The sequence below is a fragment of the Acomys minous genome (genome assembly GCF_964271855.1).
Source record: "Acomys minous genome assembly, chromosome: 20".
Lineage (NCBI taxonomy): Eukaryota > Metazoa > Chordata > Mammalia > Rodentia > Muridae > Acomys > Acomys minous.
This window is the reverse complement of record NC_140502.1, coordinates 10,153,100-10,166,993: the sequence shown is the minus strand read 5'-3', so window position 1 is coordinate 10,166,993 and position 13,894 is coordinate 10,153,100. Positions and strand designations below refer to the sequence as shown.

General features: G+C 52.3%; 1 protein-coding gene across 2 annotated transcripts; it reads left to right on the top strand.

The window, feature by feature from the left end:
* The first annotated feature begins 2,639 nt into the window (after positions 1 to 2,639).
* TNNT1 (troponin T1, slow skeletal type) lies at positions 2,640 to 12,722 on the top strand. 2 transcript variants are annotated; one of them, XM_084770363.1, is made up of 10 exons: positions 2,640 to 2,669; positions 3,763 to 3,784; positions 6,921 to 6,984; positions 7,227 to 7,343; positions 7,657 to 7,734; positions 8,113 to 8,226; positions 8,660 to 8,769; positions 9,581 to 9,671; positions 9,768 to 9,808; positions 12,586 to 12,722. In XM_084770363.1, exons 4-10 carry the CDS (start codon positions 7,245 to 7,247, stop codon positions 12,629 to 12,631), a joined length of 579 nt encoding a protein of 192 aa, XP_084626489.1. In that variant the 5' UTR covers positions 2,640 to 2,669; positions 3,763 to 3,784; positions 6,921 to 6,984; positions 7,227 to 7,244; the 3' UTR covers positions 12,632 to 12,722. The 2 variants fall into 2 exon arrangements, with proteins under 2 accessions (XP_084626489.1, XP_084626490.1); XM_084770364.1 differs by having other exon boundaries at positions 2,641 to 2,669; positions 3,766 to 3,784.
* The last annotated feature ends 1,172 nt before the right edge of the window (positions 12,723 to 13,894 follow it).

Below are 13,894 nucleotides of genomic sequence, written 5' to 3'. Positions count from 1 at the left end.
TGGATCTTTATGAGTTCAGGTCTAGCCTGGTTTACAAAGAGTTCTGGTTAGCCAGGGCTACGTAATCATACTGTCTCAAAACAGAGTAAAATTGTGGGGGGGGGGGAGGTTTCAGAGGCTGGAGGAATTTCAGAAGGGCAGATACCCCCACATATTAGGGTTTGGGAAGTCTCAAGGCGTGAGGAACTGGGAAGGGGCTCAGAATCTACAGGCTTAGGGACAACCAGAGAAACAGTGAGGCCCTGTCTTGGAAAACAGAGAAAGAAGCAAACAACTATTAGGAAGGGTGGCACCGTTAGTGAGGGTGCTGTGAGAGGAACCTCTGAGTTTGGGTACCAGGTCTTTTTTAAGCATCTTATATTCTGAGGTCTTATACCTGGAGGTCAGACAGGGGCAGGCTGGGAGGCAGATGAATCAGGAGTTCAAGGTTATCCTTGGCTACATAGTGAGGTCAAGGCTAGCTTGTGTTATATGAGACCCTGTCTCAACACCATACTCCAAAGCCCCCACAAAATCCTGCCGGTCATAGAATGTAAGTGCCTGTCCATGTACTAGCGTGGATCGGGTGCTCAGTCTAGAGGCGCTAAGATTTCTTGGTCTCACATAACAAGGCCATAGGATTTGGATCTTAGAACCCGCAGACACAGGGGCTTTAACAGTCTCAATCTGGCGACCTACAGGCCCCAAGAGGCAGAGTTTGGGGGAGGGAGTTAAGGTCTTTCGGGGGTCGGTCCGGATGAAGGTGCTCTTGATACACCCACCCCCTTTGCGGAATGCAGGGGGGTGGGGAGGGAAAGAGTGACAGGACAGGACGGGAGGAATCTGAGGCGAACAAGGGGACTGTGGTAGGAGAGGGGCAGTGGTGGGGGGAGCCCCGCTTCTGCAATTCCTTATTGGGAAATGTCCTCTGTTTCTCCTGTCTGTGACATTCCCCCAGAATAGCACTAGGGGTGGGGACAGCTATTGTCTTAAAACCTGTCCCTTTTCCAACATCTCCTAATCCCTGCTGGGATCAAGTTCTCAGGGACCTGTCACAGGACAAAAGAAGACAGCTGTGACGAGGGGGGTCAAAGTATGCGGGCTTGGTGTGGAGCTAGGCCTGGCCTCTTTGGTCTGGTCTCACTTATCTGGGTGCCAGCTTTCCCTGCTCTGACCCTGGGGTGCTGATCCCATCACACCTCCCTCAGACTCAAGAGTCCAGGCACCGACCGACCCTCTTCCTCGGGAACCTACTGCACTGTGTTCAGCCTCCTCTCTCTGGTCTGCAGGCCACTCCAGGATGTCAGACACTGAAGATCAAGAATACGAGGAGTGAGTGATGCAGTCTGGCCGGGCTGGGGGATTGCCATGTGGGGAGATCACCCCATGCCAAGATGTCTAACTGTCCTCTCTTCCCTCCTCTCTCCTTGTCCGTGTGTCTAGGGAGCAGGCAGAAGGTAAGTGGGGGTTGAGGGCGGGGAGCGGGCCAGCCTAGAGGGTAAGGGAAGGCCCTTTTCAGTCTTGGCTTAGATGACGCAGGAGGAAGCTGGCTCCTTGAAGGGGAAGTGGGGGCAGTTCAGCACAACTTTGGGGGTGGGGGTGGGATGTTCTGAAGCTCTTCCCGGGAACTCCCCTATCCCTACCGCACAGCAGCAGGTGGGAGTGCTCCCTGTTGGATTTGCAGCTGGAGCTCAGAGGGTCATCTTGTTAACCCAATCTCCTCTCTATGACTGGGGCCTGGACTCCCAGGTCTGAGGGAGGAGGCTGGGGGCCTGGACTCCCAGGTCTGAGGGAGGAGGCTGGGGGTCTGGACTCCCAGGTCTGAGGGAGGAGGCTGGGGCCTGGACTCCCAGGTCTGAGGGAGGAGGCTGGGGGCCTGGACTCCCAGGTCTGAGGGAGGAGGCTGGGGGCCTGGACTCCCAGGTCTGAGGGAGGAGGCTGGGGGTCTGGACTCCCAGGTCTGAGGGAGGAGGCTGGGGCCTGGACTCCCAGGTCTGAGGGAGGAGGCTGGGGGTCTGGACTCCCAGGTCTGAGGGAGGAGGCTAGGGCCTGGACTCCCAGGTCTGAGGGAGGAGGCTGGGGCCTGGACTCCCAGGTCTGAGGGAGGAGGCTGGGGCCTGGACTCCCAGGTCTGAGGGAGGAGGCTGGAGCCTGGACTCCCAGGTCTGAGGGAGGAGGCTGGGGCCTGGACTCCCAGGTCTGAGGGAGGAGGCTGGGACCTGGACTCCCAGGTCTGAAGGAGGTGGCTGGGGTCTGGACTCCTAGGTCTGAGGGAGGAGGGATGGAGACCGGAACTCTTGATCTGGGTGAAAAGACCTTGGGGCCTCACCTTTCCCGTGTGAGTGCAGAGAGCTGGGACTAATCCCTGAGTCTCTGGTACACAGTCAATGCCGCAGAGCTCCTAACTTCTTCTGTGTATGTCCCCACCCCTTCCAGATGAAGCCGCTGAGGAAGAGGAAGGTGAGGCTTGACTCCCACAGGTCCTAGTAGGCCTTGGGGCGGAGGTGGAGGAAGGGACACTGTGTTGGGCTGGAAGATCCTGGGTCCTCTCTTTAACAGCATCTCGCTTCTCTCCCCATCCCTCTACGCTCCCGCTCCCGTGTGGCTGCCCCTCCCCTGCACCTCCCAATTCTCGCTTCTCCTCCCGCCCCTCCCAGCCTCCGAGGAGCCGGAGCCGGTGGCAGAGCGAGGTAACCATAGCTTCTTCGCTTCCTGGGATTGATTCGGGGTGTCTGGGGACCCCCGATATCGATATCATCAGGTCTGCAATCCATCATCACCCATTGGCTCTTGGATAACCGGCCCGGCCCAGACGGATCCTTTAAGCCCCTAGGGCCCTGCACCCTCTGGTGGCCGTGAAGGGAAGTTGCCTTGTGTGCCTTTAACCTTTTCCCTTCCTTAAAGGAACCCTTTTGTGTAAGTCTTCGTTCCAATCTTGGAGAAGTTGAGTGTTGGCGGAGAGGTGCCCCATCTCCTCTCCTTTTAGCCCCTGACCATGTATGTTATATTTCTCCCCTATATACATTCGAAGGTTGGGGCCTGGACTTTTAAATCTTACGTTATTTTTTTGTTTTTTTTTGTTTTTGAGACAGGAGCTGACGTAGCCCAGGCTGGCCTTGAACTTGCAGCAACCTCCCTGCCTTAGCCTCCCGAGTGTTGGGATTACAGACATTCATTGCCACGCTCAGTTTGCTTATTTATTTAGTTTTTTTTGGGGGGTTTGTTTTTGTTTTCTTTTGGGGACAGTCTCAACCTGTAGTTTAAGCCTAAAGCTCACTATACACCTTAGGTTGGCCTTGAACTCGGAGCAATTCTCCTGCCTCAGCCTCCCACATGTAAGATTACAGGCATGAGCTAAGAGGAACTTGAATTTTAGGGTACCAGTAAGAAGTGGGGGGGGAGGTGGGGCAGAGGTCTGAGGGTTCTTGAAGAGAAGCAATGGGGTCCCTTCCATTGCTGGGTAGGACGGGGAAGGCAGGATACAGGGAGGATATAATTGGAGATATTCCACGAGTTTGGTCTCTTTGGGCTTTCAGAAATTGGGGAGGGGGTGTCCCCACACCAATGCAGAATGTATATCTGATGCGAGTGACTCTCTTCCTCCCTTTTGCCCACCTCAACTTCCCTTTCCTCTCCTAATGCCCTCCTTCCCTCCCCTCCTCCTCCTCCTCCCCCTGCACTGGACTCTCAGGTTCCCTGGGGTTTCCTTTTAGGGGGTACCAAGCCTTTCTATACCCAGATCTTGCTAATTATCTCTTTTTGTATTTCCCCCATTGCCACCAGAAGAAGAGCGCCCCAAACCCAGGTGAGGTGCTGCAGGCTGGGCGTGGGTCATAAGCCTGTCCTCTCTTGCTCCCTCACCTGGAGAGACAGGGCACCTGAAAGGGCAGAGAAACAGCTAGCATTAATTCTCCCAGGGGGAATTCAGGAACTACCTTGTGAGACAGGTCAGCTAGAGTAAGAGTCTAGGTTCTAGAACGGCGTGCGAGGGGCTCTGTGTTGGGCCAAGGCCACTCAAAGAAGGCTTCCGGAGGGAGGCAATACCTGGATCCTAATGGATAGAGACCTTGCTAGTTGAAGGAGGCGTTGGGTACCTTGTAGGCAAGGAAAGCCATGTCTTGTGTTCAAAGTTAGTGGTTATATACAAAAGTCGGTCCCGATGCGGGTCTTTGTGAGAGTATGGTTAAACCAGAGAGGCCAGTGCAGGCTGTGCAAAGCTCACTGAGCTAAGAGGAAGCCCGGCGTGGTGACGTTAGGGCCAGGTCTGAGAGACCTTATTAGGAAGGAGCACAACCAGAGAGGTCCCAGGTTAAGCGTCTAGAGTGAACGGGCTAGTTAGAGAGATGCCCGGGAAGAGAGGAGGGAAGGGAAGGGCGGTTCCCAAGGGCTTCTGGGATTGACAACCTAGGACCATAGAGACACGAAGTGGATGAACCCTGCCAAGGCATGGCGTGTGGTGACATATGAATTATTCAGGAGGCTTCTGCTAACTTGGGTCTTGGGAAAGAGTGTGAGCAGCCGGGCACATAATCACTGCATCCTCAGCGCAGTAGGGCTTGGTAATTCCAAGTTCAGCATCTGTGGGTTTTGCCGTTCTTAAATCACAGCTATATAAAGAAGCTGTAGGTGTCCCGAGCGAGCATACAGGCATGCTTCTTGTTACAGCCATGAGCCGCTGCTGTTAAATATGTTAAACAGCCAACGGCAAAGTATTAACACAGCTGCTGGTGGTGGTGGGGCAGGCACACGACACTAAGTTACTTAGAGAAGATAAATCTCTAACATTTATGGAACTCAGCATACATGAGCCCTGGGCTGGAGAGATGGCTCAGTGGTTAAGAGCACTAGCTGCTCTTCCAGAGGTCCTAGGTTCAGTCCCTCTGGACTCCCTGTGGTGGCTCACAAACATCTGTAACTTTATTCCCAGGGATCTAATGCCCTCTTCTGGCCTCTGTGGGCACTTAGCCATACACATGTTTGTTTTGTCTTTTTTTTTTTTTTTTTTTTGGTCTCTCCCCTCTCCCCACCAGAGAACAAGGTTTCTCTGTGTCGCCTTGGCTGTCCTGGACTCGCTTTGTGGACCAGCCTGGCCTTGACCTCAAAGAGATACACCTGCCTCTGCCTCCCAAGTGCTGGGATTAAAAGCGTGCGCCACCACCGCCCGGCCAGCCATATACATGTTAAATAGAAAAAGTTAAAAAGAAAGTAAAGTGGGCTGGAGAGATGGCTCAGAGGTTAAGAGCCCTGGCTGCTCTTCCAGAGGTCCTAAGTTCAATTTCCAGCAACCACATGGTGGCTCACAGCCGTCTCTAATGAGATCTAATGCCCTCTTCTGGCTTCTGTGGACACTTGGCCATACACATGCTCTAGAGAGAGCAGGCAAAGCCTCATACACACACATAAAATAAAAGAAAAGCAGTTAAAAAGAAAGCAAAGTATCTTGGAGTATGTGCAAAAAAAAAAAAGCAGTACTTTTAAACACTAAGATATTTTATTATTTATTTTGTGTGTGAGTGTGTGAGCACAAAGGTGTGTTCATGCCGCAAATGTGGGGTTCCAAGGATGACTTACAGGGGTCATTTCTCTCTTTCCACCATGTGGGTCTCAGGGACTGGAACTCAGACCATCTGGCTTGGTGCTTGGGCCTTTGCTTATTAAGTTATCCCTGCTTTTTTTTTTTTCAAATACATTTGTTTTCTTTTCTTTTTAAAGATTTATTTATTTTATGTGAGTGTTAAATTTGCGTGTTTACCTGCAGGCCAGAAGAGGGCATCAGATCACATTATAGATGGTTGTGAGCCACCACATGGTTCCTGGGAATTAAACTCAGGACCTCTGGAAGAGCAGCCAGTGCTCTTAACTGCCAAGCTATCTCTCTAGTTCCCTGCCTGTTTTTTAATGCAAAGATTCAACCTATGGCCTTATGTGTTCTAGACAAGTGCTCCAGCTCCTCACTGGGGGATTCTAGGCAGGGGCTCTACCACTGAGCCACACCCCAGCCCCTCACTGGGGGATTCTAGGCAGGGGCTCTACCACTGAGCCACGCCCCCAGGCCCTCACTGGGGGAATCTAGGCAGGGGCTCTACCACTGAGCCACACCCCAGCCCCTCACTGGGGGACTCTAGGCAGGGGCTCTACCACTGAGCCACACTCCAGCCCCTCATTGGGGGATTCTAGGCAGGTGCTCTACCACTGAGCTACGCCCCCAGGCCCTCACTGGGGGATTCTAGACAGGTGCTCTACCACTGAGCCACACCCCAGCCCCTCACTGAGGGATTCTAGGCAGGGGCTCTACCACTGAGCCACACCCCAGCCCCTCACTGGGGGATTCTAGGCAGGTGCTCTATCACTGAGCCACACCCCAGCCCCTCACTGGGGGATTCTAGGCAGGGGCTCTACCACTGAGCCACACCCCAGCCCCTCACTGGGGGATTCTAGGCAGGTGCTCTACCACTGAGCCACACCCCAGCCCCTCACTGGGGGATTCTAGGCAGGTGCTCTACCACTGAGCCACACCCCAGCCCCTCACTGGGGGATTCTAGGCAGGGGCTCTACAGCTGAGTTCCATCCCTAGTCCTGTCTTTACTCTTTATTTTGAGGCAGGATCTCATAAGTTTCCAGGAATGGCCTTTAGACTCCTTCTAGACCAGGGAGGCCTTGAACTTGCCTCAGTCCCTCAAGTATCTAGGATGATAGGTTTGGGTCACCAGGTCCTGCCCCTCCCCCCCCCCCCCCCCCCGTTTTACAAGTATGTCAAAACAGACAAAACAAACCGTCTTACATGTTTTATCAAACCCAACATATTCAAACTGCGTATTTCTCTGACTGTGGTATGCACACGGACACAGGGGGTTGGTTAGCTGTCACTTTGAACAGCATGTGGCAAGGTAGGTGAGGGAGGCCAGCCTGCTGATGAACTCTATCCATTTCTGTCCACACAGCCGTCCCGTGGTGCCTCCTTTGATCCCCCCGAAGATTCCAGAAGGGGAGCGTGTGGACTTTGATGTAAGTGACAGGTGTCCCTACCCCAGACTCAGCTGCAGGATCCTTGGCGCCTTCGGACAGGTGCCCCTCTTTGCTCCCTCCTTTAAAAGCCTGGATGTATCCCAAATCCCAATGCCCTGTTGTCAGCAAAGCATTCCTTGCTGACAAATGCTGGAAACGGTCCCAGCTGCTTGTCAATCATCCCTAGGGGGAAGGGCGGGCCATAGGGCCCTGTCTGGTGGTCTCACGGGCTCCCTCTTCAGGACATCCACCGGAAGCGCATGGAGAAAGACTTATTGGAGCTGCAGACGCTCATCGACGTGCACTTTGAGCAGCGGAAAAAGGAGGAAGAGGAGCTCATTGCGCTAAAAGACCGCATCGTGAGCCAGGAAGCCTGGGGCCTCGAGTCCTCCCACCCACGCCCGCTTACCTCCCTTCATTCAGTGCTTTGGGGGTCTCTAGGAGAAACAGTGGGGACGTTGGGTGGCTGCACTCCAGTGTGTACTTTGGAGGCCAAGGCGGGAGGATTGCCACGAGTTCGAGTCCAGCCTGGGCTATATGAGACTGCCTTAAAGAAGGAAATAAGATGAAAGAAACCATACATATTTTGCTTGTTGCCTACTAGTGGAGGGATGACTTGGAGGAGGGGCCAATCGCCCCGCCCCCCAACTCTTCTTTCCCTTCTACCCCTAGGAGAGGCGTCGTGCAGAGAGAGCCGAGCAACAGCGCTTCAGAACGGAAAAGGAGCGGGAACGCCAGGCTAAGCTGGCGGTGGGTGTCTGTCCCTTCCCTATGGAAGAATACCTCATTTCTCACGTTTGGTATACTCTGCGGTTCTCAGAAAGTCCCCCGTAGTGTGTAGCGTAAGGATTTTTCTATTGGAAGGACCAACAGTGCTTACAAATAAAAAGGATCAAGAGACTGAAACCGTAGCACCAAGACTGAGCGCGTGTGGTGGGCGCAGACCTTATGATCCCAGTGGCGGAGAAGCTGAGGCAGGAGAGGAATTTGATTGAGGCTAGCTTGAACTTTATATCAACTTACGGAGTGGATTCTTCCTCCGTGGCCCCCAAGTCAAAGTTCCCAGGCTGGGGTCTTCCTCCCTACGGTCTCTAGGATCACACGGAGCGAACCCCTTTGTCCCCACAGGAAGAGAAGATGAGGAAGGAGGAGGAGGAAGCAAAGAAGCGAGCAGAGGACGATGCCAAAAAGAAGAAGGTTCTGTCCAACATGGGGGCTCACTTTGGGGGCTACCTGGTCAAGGTGAGTCTAGCCTATGGAAGCCCGGGGGGGGGGCGGTCTGCATTTACGAGACGAAGGGGAGAGAAGCTTCAGAGCGCTGGGCCTGAGGAGGATGACTGAGCCTGGATCCCATTCAGGGCAGCTGTCGCTTTAGATAGTACGTGGCACGTATGTGGGGGGGGGGGGGGGGGGGAAGGACGCCTGCCCATCAGGCTCTATCCATCCTCTGTCCATGATGCCTTCTGGTGGTGTCTGGGTGTAAGGGAAGAAGAGTGCGGCCCCGCGTTCCGATGTCTGAGGGAGGAGGGCGGGCGTCTGGGTCCCTGGGTCTGAGGGAGGAGGGCTGAAGGTGGACTCTGCGCATGTGGTGGAGGCACTGGCCTTGATTGCAGGACCCTAAGTGGACTTAGCCTCCAGGTTCCATCCCTTGCTTGGGACCCCTCCCCACCTCTAGGCAGAACAGAAGCGCGGGAAACGGCAGACCGGCCGGGAGATGAAACTCAGGATCCTGTCCGAGAGGAAAAAGCCCTTGAATATCGACTACATGGGCGAGGACCAGCTCCGGTAGGTGCTGGCGGCTCTCGCGGGGTTTCCACGGGCGACATTCTGAGTCTGAGCCTTGGTGCCCGTATTACTTTAGGCGCCTGGCACTTCTTCTCTGGGCTACCATTGCTTTCTCTGTTCAAGATGTCACTCAGATGCAAGCTGTCCTGTGGCTGGGATGGCCTGTGCTGTCTGGCATTCATAGTGCCTCCTCCCGCATTTAGGTGCGATTGCAGCACTCAGGAGGTAGAGGAGGGAGGAATCTGCCAGGCGTGGTGGCGCACGCCTTTAATCCCAGCACTCGGGAGGCAGAGGCAGGTGGATCGCTGAGAGTTCGAGGCCAGCCTGGTCTACAAAGCAAGTCCAGGACAGCCAAGGCTACACAGAGAAGCCCTATCTCAAAAAAACAAAAAACAACAACAAACAAAACAAAACAAAAAAGAAAAGAAAAGAAAAAAGAAAGTTCAAAGTCTGCTGTATATTGAGTTGGAGGCCAGGCTTGGGTTACACACACACACACACACACACACACACACACACACACACACACTCGCACACACAAAATAAATAAATACATACGTAATAAAAAACCAACAAGTTTCACTCTAGGGCTTCAGCCGTCACTTTCTTCTCTCCTCTGGAGACCTCCAGAAAGGAACGTGGCCACCCAGCTATAAACCTTTAGCCTTCTATCTTAACAAGAGTGCACACCAACAATACCAAAGCCGAAGAGAGTTGCTGTGTGGCTTGGGGTAGGTAGGTAGCTCAACCTTTCTGGACCCAGAACACAGTCCGGAGCTCGCCGCATCCCTGGTCCTTTTCATCTCGCCAGGGAGAAGGCCCAGGAACTGTCAGAATGGATCCACCAGCTGGAATCAGAGAAATTTGACCTGATGGAGAAATTGAAGCAGCAGAAATACGAGGTGGGACCCTGCCTCTCTCGGGCACAGGCGGGGTGAAAGGGTGGCAGTCAGGGGTGCGGCTGGGCATCCATCCACTCCATCCTTCTCGCTCTGCAGATCAATGTGCTGTACAACCGCATCAGCCACGCCCAGAAATTGTAAGTGCCACCCCAAGCATCCCCATAAGACCTCCCCCTTTTTAAAAGTTTTTTGGTGATTTCTTTCATTTTCTTTATTTTTTATTTTTTTGGTTTTTTGAGACAGGGTCTCTCTGTGTTAGCCTTGGCTGTCCTGGACTCGCTTTGTAGACCAGGCTGGCCTCGAACTCACAGCGATCCACCTGCCTCTGCCTCCCGAGTGCTGGGATTAAAGGCGTGCGCCACCACCGCCCGGCTATAAGACTCTGTTCCCACCCTCCCTCCCTCCTTCTCTCCCTCCGTCCTTCCCTCCTTCTGTGGCCCCTGCACACCACTGCCCTTTTGGCATGTTCTGTCTTTGTGCCTTGCTCCCTGAGATACTTTTCTCTTTTTTTTTGGTCTGTGGTTTTATTTATTTATTTTAGTTTGTTTAGTTTGTTTATTGTTTTGGGACAAAGTCTTACATTGTAGCCCAGGCTGGCCTGGAACGCCCTATGTAGCCCAGGCTGACTTTGACCATGTGAGCAGATCCTCCTGCCTCAGGCCAGTGCAACGCTGCAATGACTGACATGACTGGCCAGTTCTGCCTTTTGAGTCAGACTGTTCATTTTTATGGCAAGGTTTCACATAGCCCAGACTCGCCAGGTAGCTGAGGCTGGCCTTGAACTCCTGATCTTCTGGCTTCAGCCTCCTTAGCGCTGGGATTATTGGTCTATACTACAATCTCTTGCTCCTCTTTATCAGCTCTTAGGTTTCTGCCTCCCACCCTTTCTGAGTTAAATTTTTTTTAAAAAGAAAGATTTATTTATTATGTACACAGTGTTTTGCCTACATGTAGGCCTGCAGGCCAGTAGAGGGCGTCGTGAGCCACCATGTGGTTGCTGGGATTGAACTCAGGATTCAGTCAGTGCCCTTAACATCTGAGCCATCTCTTCAGACATGCATATGTTTCTGTGTATATGTGTGTGTGAGTGTGTGTGAGTGTGTGTGAGTGCATGCATGTGTGTGTGAGTGTGTGTGAGTGTATGTGTGTGAGTGTGTGTGAGTGTATGTGTGTGAGTGTGTATGTGTGTGTGTGTGAGTGTATATGTGTGTGAGTGTGTGTGAGTGTATATGTGTGTGAGTGTGTGTGAGTGTATGTGTGTGTGTGAGTGTATATGTGTGTGAGTGTGTGTGAGTGTGTGTGAGTGTGTGTGTGTGAGTGTATATGTGTGTGAGTGTGTGTGAGTGTATGTGTGTGTGTGTGTGTGAGTGTATATGTGTGTGAGGGTGTATGAGTGCATGCATGTGTGTGTATATGTATGTGTATGTGAGTGTATGTGTACATGTGTATGTATCTGTGTATGTGTAAGTATGTGTGTATATGGGTGTGTGTGCATGTGTGTGTGTGTATGGGTGCGTGCATGCATGTGTGTGTATCTATGTGTGTGTGCATGTGTATGTAAGTGAATGTGTGTGTGCATATGTATGTGTATGTGTGTGAGTGTGTGTGTGTGTGTTATGTAGTATATACGGGTGCCCATGGAGAACAGAAGGTTTGGATCCCCTGGAGCTGACTTACAGGCGGTTGTGCACTACCCACCATGGCGAGTGTGCTCGGAGGGTGACTTGGAGGACTTGGTTTTCTCTTCCTATCATGTGGGTCCCAGAGATGAAACTCAGGTCTTAAGTATGGGGTGCACGCACCTCTGCCTGCTGAGCCACCTCACTGGCCCCTCTCCTTCTTTTTCTGTCTCTTTGTCCTCCCTCTCCTGCCTGCTTTCCTCCTTTCTATTTCTTACCGTTAGGACAAGGTCTCCTGTAAGCCAGAATGGCCTGGAACTTCATTTGTAGTTGAGGCTGGCCTTGGACTCCTGACACCTGTCTGCCTCCACCTCTCAAGCACAGAAATTACAGAACCATCATACATGGCTTTTCTTTTTTTCTTTTTCTTTTTTTTAGATATCCTTGCTATATAGGCCAGATTGTCCTCAAACATTTGGCAATCCTCCTGCCTCATCTTCTTCAGGGCCACCATGTCCGGGCTCCTCTGTGCTTCCTGCTCAGCATCTCTCTCTCTCTGTGTTTCTTTCTTCTTTCCTTCCCTTCCCTCTCTCCCTGCCCTCTTCCTTCTCCTTCTTCTCTTCCTTTTCCTCTTCTTTGTTCTTTTCGAGACAGAGTCTCTCTGTGTAGCCCTGGCTGTCCTAGACTCGCTTTGTAGATCAGGTTGGCCTTGAACTCACAGCAATTCACCTGCCTCTGCCTCCCTAGTACTGGGATTAAAGGTGTGCGCCACCACACCCGGCTGCCTCTTTCTTTTTTCTAGCCTTTTCTGTGCTGTTCCAGCTGCCTCCCTGAGCCCTGCTGCGTGTCACCACCTTCACCTCACCCTTCCTTCACCATCCAGGCCCTTACTTATAAATTTGCTTGAGTTCTCTGAACTAACCCAAGAAAGTCAACTCCCACTTGGCCACCAACCATTACTGGGCATTATCTGAAAGAGTGGCATACAAGGGGGGGGGGCAATGGCTCAGTGGTAGAGCCACTACCCAGAACCTCCCGGTGAAAGGCTAGGGTTGTAGTTCAGTGGTAGAGTACTTACTTAGCACATGTGAAGCTCTGACTCTGTTCAGTAGTGCAAAAAAAAAAAAAAAAAAAAAAAAGAAAGAAACAGCTGGCCTCTGCTCCTGTCTTCCTCTGGGGTGGGGGTGGGGGGTGGGGGTGGGTATTTGTTGGACTTCCTGAAGTTTAAACATGCTGTGTGCAGCTTATCTTGGAGGCTCACAGCCTCTTCCTGACACCACCTTCTTCTCCCACAGCCGAAAGGGGGCCGGGAAGGGTCGCGTTGGAGGTCGCTGGAAGTGAAACTGCCCGGACGCTGCCCCCACTGTACGGAGCCCAGGAGTCGCCTGGAGCGTGTGCCGTCTGTAACTCAAAATAAAGACTTCCCCAGGCATCTGTTTGAGTTCTTCAGGGCTGTTGCCGTGTGTGGCTGGCTGTGCGGGGTTGACTGACAGCTCCATGGTTGCCTGGGAGAGCCCTCTAACTGTCATTAAAGAGATTTTTCAAGTCATGATGGCTGGAAGACACTAGTTTAACTTTCCAGTTCTGCTTAAACTAGATGTGATGGTGAGTGACTGTAATCCCAGCGTTTGGGAGGGGGAGGATTTCGAGGTCATCCTTGGCTGGACAGTGAGTTCAAGACCGTCCTGGGCTACGTGAGATTCCCGACTCAAAAATAACGTGGGTGGTGGTGACACGTGTCTTTAAACCCAGCCCTTGGGAGTCAAAGGCACGTGAATTGCTCTTGAGTTTGAGATCAGCCTATCGACAGAGTGGGTCCCAGGACAGCCAGGGATAAGTAGAGAGACGCTGTCTTGAAAAAAAAAAAAAAAAAAAAAAAAGAACAAACAAAACCAAAAAACAAAATCAACCAACCAACCACCAGTCAACTAAAAGAGAAATAAAAGGATGACAATAAACAAGCGCTGGAACAATAAAAACAAGCAAATGAGACGCAAGTAGATAGATCTGTAAGATGTGATTCCAGGGCGCAGGGCACAGCTCAGCAGTGTGGCCCCCCAAGCTTTGTCACCTGGGTTGGATTGGATCCCCGGGACCCCACATGGTGGAAGGAGACAAGCAATTCCTGTAAAGTTGCCCTTTGACCTCCATGTGTGTTGGCAGCATGAGCATAAACGTCCCAATGAGTATTGTAGTGGATGTAAACATGTTTTTGTTTTGATCCCAAGTGTGGGATGGGGAACAGACTTGTCAGAGAACAGGTGATGGTTATCCACTTTGTGTGTGTGTGTGGGGGGGGGGGGGGAGCGGGGCTTGACTTTTGCCAGCTGAAAAACATCCTAGTACAGACTCTGAGAGAATATATATACCCCAAACAGGAGACTGGAGCTTTTTGGGTCTTGGCACTTTTTGGCTGTTTATCGCTCCACTTCGAGATGCCCCAGAATGCTTAGGGGCTTTGGGCACGGGCTACTGTTGCAGGTTCCAGCAGCAACTTTGGTGGAATTGCTGGTCTGCTGAAATCCTGCCGACTACGCCAGGGGAATCACTCTCAGGAACTGAATGCAACAAGATCTACTTCTCTTGTTCCCCTAAGTCTCCCTT

Coding starts and splice junctions, on each gene's coding strand:
- TNNT1 (XM_084770363.1), top strand. CDS start 7,245: ATGGAGAAAGACTTATTGGAGCTGCAGACGCTCATCGACGTGCACTTT. Junction 8,770..9,580: donor ATGGGCGAGGACCAGCTCCG/GTAGGTGCTGGC, acceptor TCATCTCGCCAG/GGAGAAGGCCCAGGAACTGT. Junction 9,809..12,585: donor ATCAGCCACGCCCAGAAATT/GTAAGTGCCACC, acceptor CTTCTCCCACAG/CCGAAAGGGGGCCGGGAAGG.